Raw genomic sequence first — 17,387 nt, forward strand, 5'->3', positions numbered from 1 at the left:
TGTCCGTCATGATGGGATTGTGTCTCCTAGCCAACTGGAGATGATAGAAATGTATGATGTGTTCTAAAAGATTCCTACTTTAAAACATCCGGAATTATTAGATAATTTAAGCAGTTCAGGCACCAGGTACCCTGTAATCAGAGAGCTCATTAGGAAACAACATCCAGAAAGAAAGTTCGCTTTTCATTTTACTTATGCATGAGAATTTACTTTCGCTTTTTTGATCCAAATACTGACGAAAAAAATTCCAGTATTTCTATTTAAAAAACTATTGTGACTTTATAGTACATCCTCCTCCTGAAGATAATTGAAAGCCAAAACCACAACTTGAAAGCTTAAGCACCCAGAGTCTAAAATCTATCAGTTTTCCTTTCTCTTGTACTGGCAGACAGGTGATCAGATAAAGTAAGTGTGATGCTGTGTATAAGAAAGGTGGCTGTTTGTATCTCTGTTGTTACCACTGTTACACAGTTTCCATAAATCAGGTTCAATGTATGTCATGTAAGGTATCAATGGAAAAGTTACGATTTGCTAAGTATTATTATCTTGTTTATATGCGTCATCTTAAACTTCTGTTGTATTCCAAGGTGACAGCCCCAAGATAGATTTACATTAGGACTAGTCATCTATGTGTTGATGGCCCATTAAGGACACTCCACTTTCACAATGGGCCACTGAAGAATCTCATCCTCCCCAGTCGGTCTTTCTGCAGATGCCTCAGACAGCAAGGAGCCAATGGCCACCTTCTGTGATTCAGCAAAACATGTAAGGACATGTGACCCTGGACTCCATATTGGGCCAGTACATTTCCATGCACCTGGGATGTGGGCTTTGTTTGGGACAGTAAATTTCCATGCACATGGCGGAGGACATAAAAGGCACCTGAGACACCTCCATTTTGCCTCTTTCCTGCTCCAAATTCTCTGGACTGTAGATTTACCACTAAAAGGAGTATCCTCAACTATGGACTGAGACCTTCCAATCTTCTGGAAGTTACCAGAGAGGCTTTTGCAAGCCAGCAGTCTATTCCATCACTGCTACAAACTTGACAAAAGGACTGTCAAGGTTCCTTTCCCACTCTGAACTCTAGGGTACAGATGTGGGGACCTGCATGAAAGACCCCCTAAGCTTATTCTTACCAGCTTAGTGAAAAACTTCCCCAAAGTACAAACTTTGCCTTGTTCTTGAACCCTGTGCTGCCACCCCCAAGCGTGTGAAACAAAGAACAGGGAAAGAGCCCACTTGGAGACGTCTTCCCCAAAAATATCCCCCCAAGCCCTACACCCCCTTTCCTGGAGAAGGCTTGATAAAAATCCTCACCAATTTGTACAGGTGAACACAGACCCAAATCCTTGGATCTTAAGAACAATGAAAAAGCAATCAGGTTCTTAAAAGAAGAATTTTAATTAAAGAAAAGGTAAAAGAATCACCACTGTAAAATCAGGATGGTAAATACCTTACAGGGTAATCAGATTCAAAACATAGAGAATCCCTCTTTGCAAAACCTTAAGTTACAAAAAGACACAAAAACCGGAATATACATTCCATTCAGCACAGCGTATTTTACCAGCCATTAAACAAAAGGAAATCTAACGCATTTCTAGCTAGATTACTTACTAACTTAAGGACTTATGAAGCTGCATTCCTGATCTGTTCCCAGCAAAAGCATCACATACACAGACAGACCCTTTGTTTTCCCCCCTCCAGCTTTGAAAGTATCTTGTCTCCTCATTGGTCATTTTGGTGTGGTGCCAGCGAGGTTATCTTAGCTTCTTAACCCTTTACAGGTGAAAGGGTTTTGCCTTTGGGTCAGGAGGGATTTTATAGCACTGTATACAGAAAGGTGGTTACCCTTCCCTTTATTTTTATGACCAGGACTTTGCAATCATTTGTGTGTCTATGATCTATTAACCGTTTATAACTCTCTTATTTTCTTTTATTAATAAATCTTTAGTTAGTTTACTAAGAATTGGCTGACAGTGTGATATTTGGGTAAAATCCGAGATACATATTGATTTGGGGATAAGTGTCAGATCCTTTGGGATTAGTGAGAACCTCACATATGGTGAAATGGGTTTTCAATAACCTCTCCCTATATTAGACTTGGTTGTCCAGATGGGAACCAAGGGCTGGAATGCTTAAAGGGGACTGTGTTTAGCTTCTGGTTAACTAGTGTGGTACTACAGAAGCTCTTGTTACTGGCTTGGTGAATCTAATTATAGAATAAACCACCAGCTTTGGGGATTTGTCTGCCCTATTTCTTGCAGTCTGCCCTGTGTGTGGCATTCTCAGTGTGGCCCATTCCAGGCACCCAGGCACAGCAAGCATTAGCGGCATCCAGCAATAAACACATTCCTAGCTGGGGACACAACTTATTGTTATATCCCACAGAATAAAGAATTGGTAGCGACAGATATGAAAATGTCAGAAAACCTCTCACTCTGAGTGGTTTTAAAGTACTTAACTATTTAAAATTAAACAGAGAACAGTTTTCATTAAAGAGGAATGTGGTTTTACCAAGGCATCATCTCTTGCTTCTGTAATAAAAAATGTGCAAGAAAGATACATAAATGCTTCTGGAGAGAGAGACACACAAATGGTTCTTCAGAAATAGAGATTTGGCTCTTCAAGGCTCTGGCATCTAACTGTACTTTGCACAAAGCTCAAGCACACGGGATTTTTGGCATGAAACTGTCCATTGGACATGGTTACCGGCTCATGCTCTGTTGGATGGTTTTTTAAAAAAGGATTCCATAAGTGGACAGTTATCCCCAGCTTCCACAGAGTCATCCAGATTCTTTCTGTAGGATAGTTTTCTAGCATAAATACATAACAAAAACAGTCGTGGTTTTGGCTACGATAACGCCAAAGGGTTGTTAACTACAAACCACTCTTCCATACTGAGGCCTTCAGTCCCTATAATTGTTGTTAACACACACACTGATGTTGTCAGATCAGCTGGTGATCATCGCACTTTTAACAGAATCACTACTGGAAAGTTGGAGGAAGTTTTTCTTTTCTCTAGCTGGGATCAATAACAAAGGAGAAAAAAGATCTATTCCAAAGATGAAAATGGAATCTTTGTAAAAAGTCACGGGGGATTAGTGGGCAAGTTGGAAAAATGCTGTAACTTATCATCACACAATTACTGCACTAATAACCAATCCACTGAAAGACTACTACCTAAAGAAAACAGGCCCACTTCCTATCTCTTTCCCATTCATGGGAGAAGGGGAAGATTTTTGTTTTACAAATCACAAATGAGATAATGAGGTTTTCCCACTGTAGAGCTGTCGCCAAAGTCTCAATAAACGACATGACTAAATATCCACTGGAACAGAAGAGGGGCAGGAAAGAGCAACAAAACTACAAACTAAACTCTTTGTAGTTTGTTTTTTGTAATTATACTATAAAAATTCATACGGGCATTACAATGTCATTAACAGCTTGCTTTCCTCTGATTGCTGCTGAATCCTAAACAAGCAAGGTATTTACAAAGCCCAGTTTGTTCTTAAAGTCTCTTCTACCTGACATACGTGTTCTGAGAAATGTCTATTTAATTGCAATGTCTATTTAGCTATCTAGGTTCTTATATTGGCACCCACCAGCACAGTATCTGAGTGCTAGTGTGAATGGGTCAGAATCCAGAATGGGTGCAGTATAAGTGCACCATAAGAAGGCCTGGGGAATTCAAGTGCACAATTTCTCACTCCAAAACTAAAGGAGCAGTTCTATTACACGGTTGCCAAATTTCACATGGTAATAAGCACTCCAACCTTCACAATAAGCCAAAAATCAAGCTAATCCCATTTCAAAACAAGGCCAAAATAAGCCAATCCCTAAGAGCTGCCACACTCTATTGTGACCAGATCCCCCTGGTGTGCAATCTGGGACTGTGGTGGGCCCACTGTGCACCCCTGACTCTATCCCACCCTTGTCCCTGCTTGCCGGAAGCCGTTCAAAAAAAAACAACAACAAAAAAAACCCCAACAAGCTACAACAAGCAACAAGCTACAAGCCAAAAACTAGCCAACAAGCAACTCACAAGCTAATTAAGCCGAAAACAGGCCCAATTTCTGCGGGTTTTTTTCGTGGGTTTGGCATGTCTCCTCTATTAGCTCACTTAAGGATTGATTTCACAAAGCGCTGAAAACCCTCAACCCCAGCACTCAGCACCTTGCAGGATTGAGCTGCACATACAGGGAACTATGCATTTGACACATTACAGCAAAAAGCAGTGATGTCCATATACACAACTCATCAAATGAGAAATGCAGCTATATTTATAGCATAATGTGAGAGGATACTAACCATCTGGGATAAGTAGGAGAGAATGAAAGGAGATGCTGGTGAGTTGTAGCTATAGAAGGGAAAAGAATATCTAATATGAAAGGAATTATCAGATGGTTCTGAGACTAATTTGAATCAGTTTGGTGCATATATGTATTTGTAGTCACTGCTACTCCACAAAGCAAAGAGAATCGTAACATCAAAAATCTTTCAAAAACTACACTAGAGAGGCTGTGGGACAGGTAACAGAGACCTGGGAAGACTCTAGGGGGTGCATCTCCATATTGAAGATGAGGGAAGCTGCAAACTTCTCTATTTTATGCAAAATAACAGTAAGCCTTGGGCTCTAAGCAAGTTGTCAACATGGGCGTCTTATCCAGCTCCCATTGTAGTCAATGGAAAGACTCTCATTACTTAAAAGAGAACTTGACATTCCAGCCATGAAATATGTTCCATCCATGTCTCTTGTAGGAAAGGGAATTTCTTCCACTACAGGCATTACTGTGTGAAATTTGCCTATGGCCTATGGTTAGGGTTGCCAAGCCTCCAGGATTGTCCTGGAGACTCCAGGAATTAAAGATTAATCTTTAAGTAAAGTTTATGTCATGTGATGAAACCTCCAGGAATACATCCAACCAGAATTGGTGACCCTACTATGCTGTGCAGATCAGACTACATGATCACAGTGGTTTCTTCGGGCCTTAGAATCTTTGAATTATTATGTATTCTTCTGGTGGACAGTGGGTATGGTGTTTCTAAATCTCTTCCTCTCCAATGCAGTTGAGAAGAAAGAAAGAAAGAAAGAAAGAAAGAACAATTTACTCCAAGACAATAAGAATGGTCAACTTCTGGCTTTAATATCAGATCAAGGCTGACAGATACAAAGAGAGGATTTATTTGTGTTCTGAGTCTGTCTCCTTTAATCTGCTCTCTGAACTGAGAAAGTGCAAAATGCTGTCCAGCTACGCTTGGTGATCAGCCACAGCAAATGCTCCCTAGAAAACAGGTTTCTGGCATGCACTTGCTTTTCCATGGTCAGATTAACTATTGTCATGCTTGCCTCATCATTTTTGACTGGAATGGGAAAGTAAAAGGAAATGTTCAGTACTGACCAGCAGCCAACCTGTCCAGTGATCCTGGTGTGAATACACTGCACATCATCTCCCTTTGTTCTAACAGAAGGAGGAACACGTACAAGATGTTTATCTATTGTTTATCTGCAATAGCCAGGTTGACATGTGTTGTAATTTTTTTATTTTTACCTCCTTATCCACTCTGAAAATACAGCCCGACTATTGTAAATGAACACTAGGTAAGTGAACACTATCAAGCCCAGTAATTTGTGGCTGTACTAGAGAACATATTTTAGAAAGACAACCAGTCTCAACAGACAGACTTCAGGTGATGATGAATTAACCACTCCGCCTTGGTAATCTGTAAATTACCCACAGTGTTTAAAAAAAAAAGTATTTTATTTCCAATTTGATTTTTTTCTATCATCAACCTGGATGTTGTTATGATTTTTGTCTTTTAGATTAAAAGGTCTGTAATGTCTTTTCCCTGGGTAGGTGTCTGTAGATTGTGATCACATTGCCCCCAAACATGGTGCTTTCTGTAGTATTTGTCTTCCAGTTTGGTATCATGGCTACTGTACCAATGGATTCAGACATGCAGAAAAGACTAAGAGAAAAATCAAGGCCATGAAAATCCACAGGCAACATTTGCACGCTTGCCACCAGCTGGCGGCTTGCTAGTAACCAGTGAGCTGACTAATGGAACCCTGGTCCCACCAGAGGCACCGCCCATGAGTGTCCTGTTTGGAGGAGTGCCTAACTCTATCAATTGGTCCAGCTGCACTATTTAAGCCAGAAGGAGGCACAGGAAGTTGTCTGTGTAACTAGGTAAATTCCTGGCTGGCTGTTCCATTGGACCCTGCCTTCTCACCTGATTCCTGTCTTCCTGATCTGTTCCTGGTCTCTGACTCCAAATCCAGCTTTGACTCTTGGTTCAGCTCCTGACTCTGACTCCTGGTCTGACCACCCAAACGGTTACCACTCAAGAAAGAGATCCTGGAGTTATCCTAGATAGTTCTCTGAAAACAACTGCTCAGTGTGCAGTGGCCATCAAAAAAGTTAACAGAATGTTAGGAATCATCAGGAAAAGAATAGATAATAAAACAGAAGATATTATAATGCTACTACATAAATCCATGGTACACCCACACCTTGAATACTACATTCAGTCCTGGTTGCCCCATCTCAGAAAGATATATTAGTGCCAAAAATGGTACAGAGAAGGGCAACAACAATCTCTCCCATTGAAGGAGAGATTAAAAACGCTGGGACTGTTCAGCTTAGAAAACAGATGACTGTGTACACAAGCCCTTAGATCTAAGGGAGGAGCAGAGGACATAGGCCTGATCCTAAGTCAACTGAAATAAATGGAAAGACTACCATTGACTTCCATGGAGTTTGGATCATATTCGTGCAGCATGACATGGAAACCATCTGTGTGGCTGATACTTTAAGATATAAGCAATTATAACAGGGGCAAATGATCAGTTTATAAAACTGGAAAAGTAACAAAGGGACATTAACATGCCCAAAGATTTTCTTTCCTTCTTCCCTCCAAAGGTTCAGAATACAGGTGTGTGTGGGGTTCTTCTCCCAAGCCTGGACATGTCACCCCCGCAAAATGTCCACATAAGTTTGTCTCCCAATACAAAGCTTAAAGAAACAAAGAAACTTTTCTTCACTGTTTGCCTGTATTTATTTTCTTTTGCTACCTCCCTGCCTGTAGCAACACTGATGTCCCGCAAGCCCAAGAATCCACTTATTGTCCATATGTTGCCTGCTTTTTTCAAAGCCTCGCTAACATGTCTTAGAGGGCTTTGCTCCTGTCAGCTACAGAGGGAGAAGTAGTCAGACCCATCTGGGGTGTATCAGGGCCAGTGCTAGGCAGAGTTCTGGGAGCATAAACAGGCGCTCACAACTTTAAGGGCACTGGAATGGGAAGTAATTTGATTTGAAGGAGGATGGTGAGGGGGGACATGATACAATCAGAGATCCCACCTAAATGTTGCTTTCAACAGATATTTGAGTAATTGGAACTTAGATTCCCTCTTCGTAAGTATTTGTGTAGTAAAGCTTGATCACTTGAATATTTGTAGAATGCAAACACCAAAAATTGCTGGCAGTTTTAAATTGAAATTCATTTTCAAATGTGCACAAACTGCTGCAGAAATTTATTTCCACTATTTGTATTGCTGCTTGCAGCTGAACAGTTTAATTTATAAACAAATAACCCATTTTTAAAAACCCTAAATGCTAACATGCATAACTAACCAAGGCAACCACATAATGTTGTTAAAATTCTCACCCTCGTTTCTTCATTGTTAATGTCATCCCTTGTTATGCTATAGATTGTAAGCTCTTCAGGGCAGAGATGAGTATTATTTGTCTACTAAGCACCATATATACTTTGGGCACTGTGTAAACCATTAGTAACAATTCAGTTCCTTTCATTACACCAGGCTTTTCCAACTTGTATAATGTGTAAAATCACTTGCTGTTTGGAGACCCATTAAATAACCAGCCACAAAAGGCTTCATTGTTTGAAGCCTGAACCCTCAACTTTATTTTCTTTTTTAACTTAGATTTTTCGGAACATGAAGAAATCAAACCCTTATAAAATATCTTTAATTTCCTGCCCTGATTCTTGGGCCTACTGACTGGACCTATAAGATGTTTCAATTTTTTTTCCACATTACTGGTAACCTCTTTCAGCTTTACCAGCAGTGCCCATAAACAAAACTCACGTCAGACAAGAGTAGGGTCCAAACCGTGCAGTTATTAGCTCAGAGTGTTTCATCTGAGACTTCATCCCAGTTTAAGCCATGAAAACCTTAGTAAGTATTGAATTTAAATCCACTTCTTACTGTCTCTGTCCCCAGGCCTTTGTCAAAGGTCTCTCATTATTATTTATATTACATAGTGCCTAGAGGCCCCAGCTGAGACCAGAGCCCATTGTGCTAGTAAGAATCTGTCCCTGCCCCAGAGAGCCTACAATCTAATTAGACAAGACAGACACAGAGTGACAGGGAGAACAGAGAGGTGAAGTTACTCAAATAAGGTCACAGAGCAGGTTGGTGGCAGAGCCAGGAATAAAATGCAGGTCCCCTGACTCTCAGTCCAAGGCCTTATCCACACTACCTCTGGCTCATTTTTTGTTGTTGTTGCTGAGTACTTAAAAGTTGCACAAAATAAAGTAACAGGGAAAATCTTTGCTTTGCAATGGGTGGAGTGGCACAGCTGTGAGGGCATCAATTCCCTGAGCAATCAACAATAGTCAATGGATCTGAATCAGTCCATCCTCATTAATGTGGCAGCCACCCAAAGTCTTAGGTCTTCATCGTCCAGATGAGTGACACTGGCTTTCCTCTGCAGCGTGGGGAGCCGTTCACTTGCTAGGGTTATCTGGGTATATCTCACTCAATAAATCACCTGCTACTTCAGGGCCCTTGGGCACTGGTGCACCTCAATTCATTCTGTTTTCTGTCTGTGGCACATAATTGTTTAGTCTCCCGAGGGCTGTAACACTTTGCCTTGGTGAGCAGGTGCTGGGTGATGTTTAGTGAGCTGTGATGGACAGGAGGTCAGTCTAGATAATCTGGTGGTCCCCTCCGGTCAAACTCTATGACTTGAATATATGCCAAAAACCCCAAATGAGGTATGTAACAAAACCAACAATCCATAACAGAACAGGGAGCACGGATTGCATTTTGACCAGTAATTTACATAGACAGAGTTACTATAGGCTTGTGTGGGACAGAGGTAAATATAAATCCAAACAACATTGAGACGGTATTATTCATTTCTAATTTCTGTTTGGCCATGTCCTCCCAGCTCTGCATGTAATATGCCAAAAGGAAACACAGCAGCTTTCTATCCAGTTAAAACCTCTGTAAGGCAGGGCTCTCTTTTTGCCTTCATGTTGTGGGTCTGATGGGATTGAGGGGGCCTTAATGTAACAGCCATGACATGCCACATGCAAGGAGGTTGAGCTTCCATTGGAAATTCCAGACTAAACCTGTAGATCTCTTGTGCAAAATCTGGTCCCTCCACACAGTCCTTAGCTATGCCAGCACTGACAGCATGGATGTCTTCTATGCGAAGCTGCCACTGGCTCCCTCGGAAGAGACTTCAATGTGTCTGGCCCTCTAGGTGGTATGCAGAGGTATTTTGCCCAATTGTTAGGCCAGTCTTCCACGAAAAGCATGCTACCGAGAGGCTGCTTCCCAGCATGGATCAGCGTTCACGTCACACTCCCATCAGTACCCAGCCCAAGACAGGGAAGCTAATGATACAACCAGTGGATCAAATTCAGTGATGAATCCTGGTCATGTGCCGCCTGAGGCATGTTTTGCATCTGCTAAGAAGAATCTCAACCCCCCATAATTAGGCCATGCTTCCTTCACCAAACGCCTCCCTGTTGTGGATTTAGTGCTCGATCCTGCAAGGGACACCTAAAGTCAATGGGGTTGAGGGTTCTCAGTGGCTTGCAGGATCAGGTCCATATGCACAGGGGTCCTGGGGAGCTACAGAATGGAGACAATACTTCACTGAACCCTGTACTCTCCATTTGCTCCAGCGCCATTCTGTGCAAATTGTGGGAGGCCCCCCACGCATTATGTAATGGAGGGGGACGTGTGTCATTCTGAGAATGGTGTCCACTAATATTGTTATATAACCAGCAAAACAAAATTATTTAGTAACAAAATAATTAATCACACTGTAGAAAAACAGCCAGAAGGAACATAAAATGCATTTTCAAAGCCACCTGCCACTGATATCAATGATGTGACTGACAGTCTTTGAAAAGAATGGAGAAACCCTGGACAGTAGAACAATCTTCACCATGGGTTTACATGGAATTAAATCGTTCTGAATGGTCATTCAGTCTAAGGGTTACCGACAGGACGAGTGATCTAATAAAATCTTCATGTTGTTCTAGAGAGCAAGACATACCGCTAAGGAAGGCATATTATAACCTGAAAAGGGTCCACAGCTCTAAGAAATTATCCCCCAAAGGTTGTAAAGCTTTTACTATGCCAAGTATTTTTGCTATTATATACACTGGCGACCACGAAGTGCAGCTATTATTCCTGGCAATCATTCAGAGAAGGACAAGGCTGATAAAGCACTTAGCAGAGTTTGTTTGGCTAGATCCATCTGTGTTTTCAACCACCCGTACAGTCCTTTAGGGCCTTTTAAGGGATTCTGGATGTTCCTGAGTGTAATAAATGGAGGTCTTTATTTTTATTTGCCATTTTTTATTATTTAGCATGCTATGGTTGAAAATATCTCGCTTAAAATGTTTACATGTGTTGGCATTGATGACACTTGCATCTAATGAAAGGCTGGATTGGGCCTTATCCCAATGGGAGACAATGTGGGAGGGAGGTACAAGACATCTCCTCTGTCTTGCAGGGCCTATGTAAGGGCTATGCCCAATTGCCATCCCTGAGCTTGGGGAACACAGGGACTGCTCCCTCCCTATCACCTTGGGGAATCGCATGCCCCAAAGAAGGCAGGGAGGAGGTAGGACAGGTGCAAGATGTGCCCCTGAAGAGGTGTAGCAGGGAGCACCACTCATGGACTGTGCCCAAATGGTACAGTTGAACCTTAAGCAAAGCCTCTGCAAGGAAACGGATTCAGAGTTTGTATGGGCACCTGGGGAAAATATCTCAACCAGCTGCTAGGGGCAATATTAACCTTCTGGTTCTATGAAGTGCATATGTACCTGAGTCAACAGAAAGACAGACATCGGGCACTTAGTGATAGTATAAGAGGCAGCATGGTCTGTTGCATCTATCAGAGACTTTCTTTATGGCCTTGAACAAGTCATTCAATCTCTCTGGGCCTCAATTCCCTCTTCTGTAAAATGGGGCTAACAATATTTATCTGCCTCACTGCATTTTTATGAAACTCAACTAAAGTTTGTACAATGCTTTAAAGATGCTAAGTGAAAAGTATTGTCACTATTATTAAAGTTTAGCAATACTGGGGTATTTTTCCAATCTAAACATCTTTTGCTATTATGTGAATATGCTCCTTAAATTCCAGTGCAGAGGGGAAGGACACAAACATTCTTGTTGTGGGGTAAAATATAGCAAAGTAATACAGAATTTTTTTTTTACATTTCTATAGATCCTTTCATTCCAAAAGTACTCCATAAATGATGTGCAAAGACCACTGCTGAAATGCACCCACTTCTGGGGTGGAAGGTAGCAGTCCAACAGATTGCCAGCGCGCAACACAGAGAAGGAAAATTTTGGCTCAGGACATTGTGGCAAACCTCTCCACATAAAATAAGTGTCATAGATTTTTAATGTCCAAATGACAAGATCTTGTTCTTAACAATCTCCTTTGAAAGGTCTCTTGAGACAGTAAACTGGGCAGCACTTCACATAAAAAGGAACAGATGAATTGATCTTAATGGGATCTGAACCTTTGTTTTCAAAGAATCTAGGTAATTTAAGGCTCATGCCTACACCACTAAACTAGACCAACACAGCAAAGTCTTCAGCTAACCCAGGTGTTAAAAATCCAGATGTCACTGTAACTACTTGTTAATCTACTGGTAAGGCAGTCTGATATATCCCTATGTATATGAGAATCAGTGTATATCTTGAGGAAACATCCAATGCTCACAGCACTAACCTAATGGAAGTTCTGCATGCCTAGCCACTACAGAATATATAGCTGAGCTCTGTTCTGGTCTAGTGACTATGCATGGACGCTGGGAGACAGGAGACCTCGGTTCTATCCTAACTGCTTCTGACTCATTGTGTAACTTTTGGCAAATGTCTGCTGATTTTGGGTGCCTCAATTTCTGGGACTCTTCTTAAGGTTACTAAGGCCTGATATTCAGAGCTCCCCTTGACTGCAGGTGTCTGTGCTCATTATATCTGGAAAACAGGTCTCAAGTGGGCACTCAAACTTAGTGAACTCATGAAAATGTGAGCTTCAATTGATATCGTGCCTCAGTTTCTCCATTGTAAAATGATGATGTTACCAATCTTTGTAAAGAGCTTGGAGATCTAGGGATGAAAAATAGCTATGTAAGTGCAAAGTGTTGTTTAATTAGGGCCTTCTCCCCTGCTTGAGCCAAGCACAAGGGCAGGACTGTGCTCTTATGAGTGCAGAGATTATTCACGGATAGGTAAATGTTTTTATCCCCATTTTACAGATGGGGAAACTGAGATAGAGACATGTTAAGTGGCTTGCAGCTAGTAACAGAGCTTTTCTATTCGACAACTGCAAGCTACAAATAACTTCCACTGGAATCAGCAGGAGTTATTTTAGTGCCTCATCACAAGTCTGTGGAGGGAGAAACCTGACTTCCAGCAGTCCCTTTCTCCATCTCTGAATGCCCTTTGTATCATTAGACAATGCTGGATCCAACAATATGTTACAGTTAAAGTTCCTTTGCCACTTACTTGAGCTTATCTGCTATGAAGATCACGCGTCGCTCCAGCAGAAGGGAAGCGAAGATCCTGATGATCTGTCGTACACTAAGGCACTTGAAAAGACATTCAAAGTCCACGTGTTCCAGACGCGAGTCCATTGGACGCCGAAGTTCTATCACCTGAATGCATACAGAGAAATGTAAGTGAGGTTAACTGGTCAGGCTTCACTAGCTCTTCAGATGCCTTTCATCCATGCCTAGGCCACATGGCATGAACTGCCTCATTCCCTGCGCTGAGGAGAGAGGGGACTTTCACTCTCACGCTCTCCTTTGCAGAGAGAGACTAAAAGGAGATGCACACTCCAGAGCAACATTCTATTGCACACCTCCTCACCAGGTTACGCTTGCAAATCTTATCTGCCTCCCAGAAAGAAACTCTCTGTGCAGTAAATCAGGCATCATTTGCTAGGAGGAAATAGTCCTGCTTTATAAACATCCACTTTGAAAATGGGCAGCTTGACTGTGTCAGCAGCATAAGGCAAAAAACTTTTTCTGGGGAGTCAGGATCATGGCTTGTATGGCAACATCTGACAAGTTCCACTCTGTCCTAGTTTCCGTCCTGCACCCGTCCCCTCACATCTGAGCCCCTTTTCGCAGATTTATTAGGTTGATTTCTTCATCTAAGATTTTAACCTGTGGGATTGCATGATCCCTTTAACATCCAGCCCTGTGCGAGCAAGGTTTAGGCTGGGACATCAAAGACGGTGGACAGAAAAACAAAGAAGGGTAAAAAACACATAGAAGAGTGCAGAGGGAGAGAAAGATATAGAAGGGCAGGGCAGCAGCTGCTGACCTACTGACACTTGGAGGAACTAGGGTAAACTCATTGGAAATGGACAGCTGGAAAATACTGCACATGACTTTACCAAAAAAGACCCCACTCCTTATACTCTATATAATATAGGTATTATTTTTTGTAGATTAAGGCCTGGTTGAAATCTCAGAGAACACATCCCCAGGACCATAATCATCTATGATACTACCCATCCTCCTGTGTGTCCTAAAACCACCACTAATTTATTGCTATATAGTTCCAGATTCCATTAACATTATGGTATTGGTTTGAAACTGAATTAGCCCTTATGAAATTGCTCCAAAACAACACTGCAGTTAGCAGCAGAGTGCAGGAGAGTGGAAACAAAATGGATTGATACCAGTTCTTTTGTGACACCATTGTGCTCAGGGACAGGATACAAACAGAAGAAACAATGGGGAGTCCGGTGGTACCTTAAAGACTAAGAAATTTATTTGGGCATAAGGTTTCCTGGGTAAAAAACCTCACTTCTTCAGATGCATGGAGTGAAGAAAGTCACGGTCACATCCATATTGTGTAGAGTCAAATCTTGTGATTAGATTTTTTTAGAAACCCAAAATATGCAAACAAACATTCTCCCACTGTAACACCACATATCCACCACCCTACCACTGCTGCAAAAATCAGCAAACATACCATTGTTGAGTGATCGTGTTTTCCTGACTTCTACTACCAGTGGGGTAAATGCTAGCTCCTATTGCTTTAAGTTTCATAAAGGTGACCAATACTAAGACTTAAAACATTCCTCAGCATTGTGTTTGAAAGCTTGTTAAGTCATGTAAATGCGCCACATCATTGGGAACTAGTTATTAAGTTTCCAACACTATGATCTCGCTGGGGATGCACTGCAAGTCACAACAGTTTTCATAAACACCACAGACATTTTCTGTGCTCAGTGACGTCTTCTGCTTCTATCTGCTCTTTATGCAAGAATACAAGGTTTGTTTCCCAGTTAGTTGCTGTTTGCGTTTATGCCAGAAGTGTTACAGTGGAAGGACCAAATTCTGTTCTCAAGTAAGCCAGTGCAATTCCACCTAAATCAATGGGGTTGCACTTGTGTAACTGAGAACAAAGTTGAGCCTAACTAAAGTCTTTTTGATCTGCTGCCTGCTTCACTGTACATGTTTGTTTCCACGTATTAAGGTTAGCATTATCAATATTTTTGCATGGAAGGGATCTGGCACATGAGCTAAATGGGACAGGACTACAGAGCCAGTTATCAAATACATTAGCATCTAGAAAGCACCATGAAATCTTGCCTTTATTCCTAAAGTCAGCCCCTCAGAATTCCGTATGCTGTCCACAGTGTGAGGATTGAAGACTTCAGTGTGCCTTACAGGGTACTTTTACAAGGAACGCTTTTTGTTTCAGCCCAAAAGACATTATGGTGCAAACTGTAACATCACTGAAGTTACTGGCTTTAGGTCACCAGAAAATGTGATCCGATGTAAAAATTAAAAATAAGCAGAGAACTTGATAGTAAAACAGAACTCTAAGAAGAAAATCACCTTCTTTTTTTCTGCCATTCATTCAGCCAAATTCTATTCTCCATAATTCTACAGTTAGTCCACCCAAATAAATGAATGGAGTTATTATGGATTTACACCAGGAGTACACAGCAGAATTTGACACACCAAATGGGCAAACCCCCAGTTAAAAATGACTTTTTTTAACAAACACACTAACATTGATATTCTCTAGTAGTCCACGTAATCTACAATACTAGGTTTCCATTGGACTTTTACATCTTGCATTTTTAACTGAGTTTCTGTAATAAACACACACACACACACACACTTTAAAAATCCATAAGATGTTTTATAAAGCCTACTGTTCCAAATATAGGCCATTGCTTTGGGGGTCAGGTAAATGACTATTTATTTCAAAACCCTGATGTTTAAAACTCACCAAATGCTGCTGGCAAATTCTTAAGCCAATTCCATATCACTAAACAATGATGCTCTTAATAACTTCTAAGTTCCTGATCTGGTGGAAGTCATAATGGAAAACACTTTATGGATGACTTCTAGCTTGCTAATACTGCAATAAAGTTTAGCTACATCATAGCTCTTCTGTTAAATACACAAGGACTTAGAGAATGTTGGAATTTTTAAATATGTTTTTATTATTAAAGTTCCAGAGAACTAACAAACATATTAAAATATCTACCTCTTCATAAAACTGGTTCATAATAATCAAAGGGAATTATTCTGAATAGTAATTATGCTGCTGTTTTCCAGAACCCTCCCGTGACATTTCATGATTCCCCCATCCTCATCTTTCTTACTTTGGCTTCTTTTTATTATTTGTGGAGTGGGGGTGTTAGGTTTTGGGTTTAAGGTTTGCAGTAGCTTTTTACCTCATTTCCAGCTCCAGGCAGAAAAGTCTTGACTTTGATTGTCTTTCCAGGGGCAGGAAAAGGAGACTCCATCAGACTCCTCATAAATGGATAAACCAGGGCAGCAGAGATGCCTCTTCTCCTTTCAACCTCATCCAGGATCTGATCCATCACAGTCCAATGTGAAAGAAAGAACATTTCAAAATAACAACATACATTTCTAAAGCATCCTCTGTCCCAAACATTTACCACACTACATGCCTAATTCTTCCCTCATGTGCACATGTTCAATACCATTAATGTCACAGCAGAATCAGAGGGGCTGCATGAGTGTAACTGAAGGCTGAATATGGAGAGAGAGAGAGAGATCATGTCATATCTATTGATAAAATGCAGCCACCTCTGGGATAGAGCACAGAAGGCATTCTGTGCCAGTCACACTTCAAAGCAGTTTTTAGAAAGGTAAGGAAAAAATAACATATCCACTGGTAACTGTAGGGAGACTCCACAGAGACAGAATGTGATTGGTAGAATTGGACTTTGGCCAGGACATCAAGGTTGACATCTTTGCTCTTAACAAAAGTGAAATGGGATTCCATGACTGCAGGACCTCAGTTTAACATATTCGGATTGTATACAGCGTTTCCTGCTTCAGATTCTGAAATGAGGAGACAGTGATCGCTTCACAATCCCTATGTTCAAAACAGAGCTGACCCTGAGTGAGTTTTGTGAAGCGTGCCCTACTCTTTACATAGGATGTCTGCATTAATGTCATTTTCCATTTGACATGGCACAGAATAGACAATCTAGCTGTATACCGAACAGATGGAAGTCCTTATAGATTCAGAGGATTGTTTTTCTCGTCTTCTTCTCATTTTATTCACGCAAGCCAACATAAATGAGACCATAGCAAAGTTTTCCCATATTAAATAGAACATGATGATGATAAACCTAAAGAAGAGGGGAAAGCAAGCTTTAAAGCAGTTAGTGGTTTGACCTGGAAGACTGATCTTTTAACCACTACTCATGAGCAATGGGCCACGCAATAGTTAGTCTGTCGAAGCCAGGCACTTTCCCTTGTTACTGTTGGAAATGCTTTCCATTGAAACAGAATGGGAAAAGCTACTTAACTATAAGCTGGAGAGTTACAATAATAGCTAAATGACATCAAAAGCCAACAAAGGCACTAACTGGAGCATTGCCTCCCCGCCCTCTTTGCAACAGGAATGGTGAGTCTAACAAATACCGAGTACTTGCAGCTCCCATTAAAGTCCATGAGAGTGTGTGTGTGTGTGTGTGTGTGTGTGGGGGTGATCATAAAAGTTTATATTAATTTCGTTCTTAAGGTACCTTGCTTGGGTGACAACCACTCATTCCAGCTTAGAGAAGCTCCTTACTGAAGGCCAGCCCAGTGGC

General features: G+C 41.3%; 1 protein-coding gene across 6 annotated transcripts in view; it reads right to left on the reverse strand.

Moving 5' to 3' along the window:
- The window catches only part of DENND2B (DENN domain containing 2B), a 114,461-nt gene that overhangs the window by 36,010 nt on the left and 61,064 nt on the right, over positions 1–17,387 (reverse strand). For all 6 annotated transcript variants that reach the window (XM_077820087.1, XM_077820088.1, XM_077820085.1 and 3 more), the window contains 2 exons: positions 15,993–16,133; positions 12,791–12,939 (listed from right to left, as the gene is read on the reverse strand). In XM_077820087.1, the coding sequence (XP_077676213.1) occupies positions 12,791–12,939; positions 15,993–16,133 (290 nt within the window). The remainder of the gene's footprint in view (positions 1–12,790; positions 12,940–15,992; positions 16,134–17,387) is intronic.

Source organism: Eretmochelys imbricata, chromosome 6 (assembly GCF_965152235.1).
Source record: "Eretmochelys imbricata isolate rEreImb1 chromosome 6, rEreImb1.hap1, whole genome shotgun sequence".
NCBI classification, from domain to species: Eukaryota; Metazoa; Chordata; order Testudines; family Cheloniidae; genus Eretmochelys; species Eretmochelys imbricata.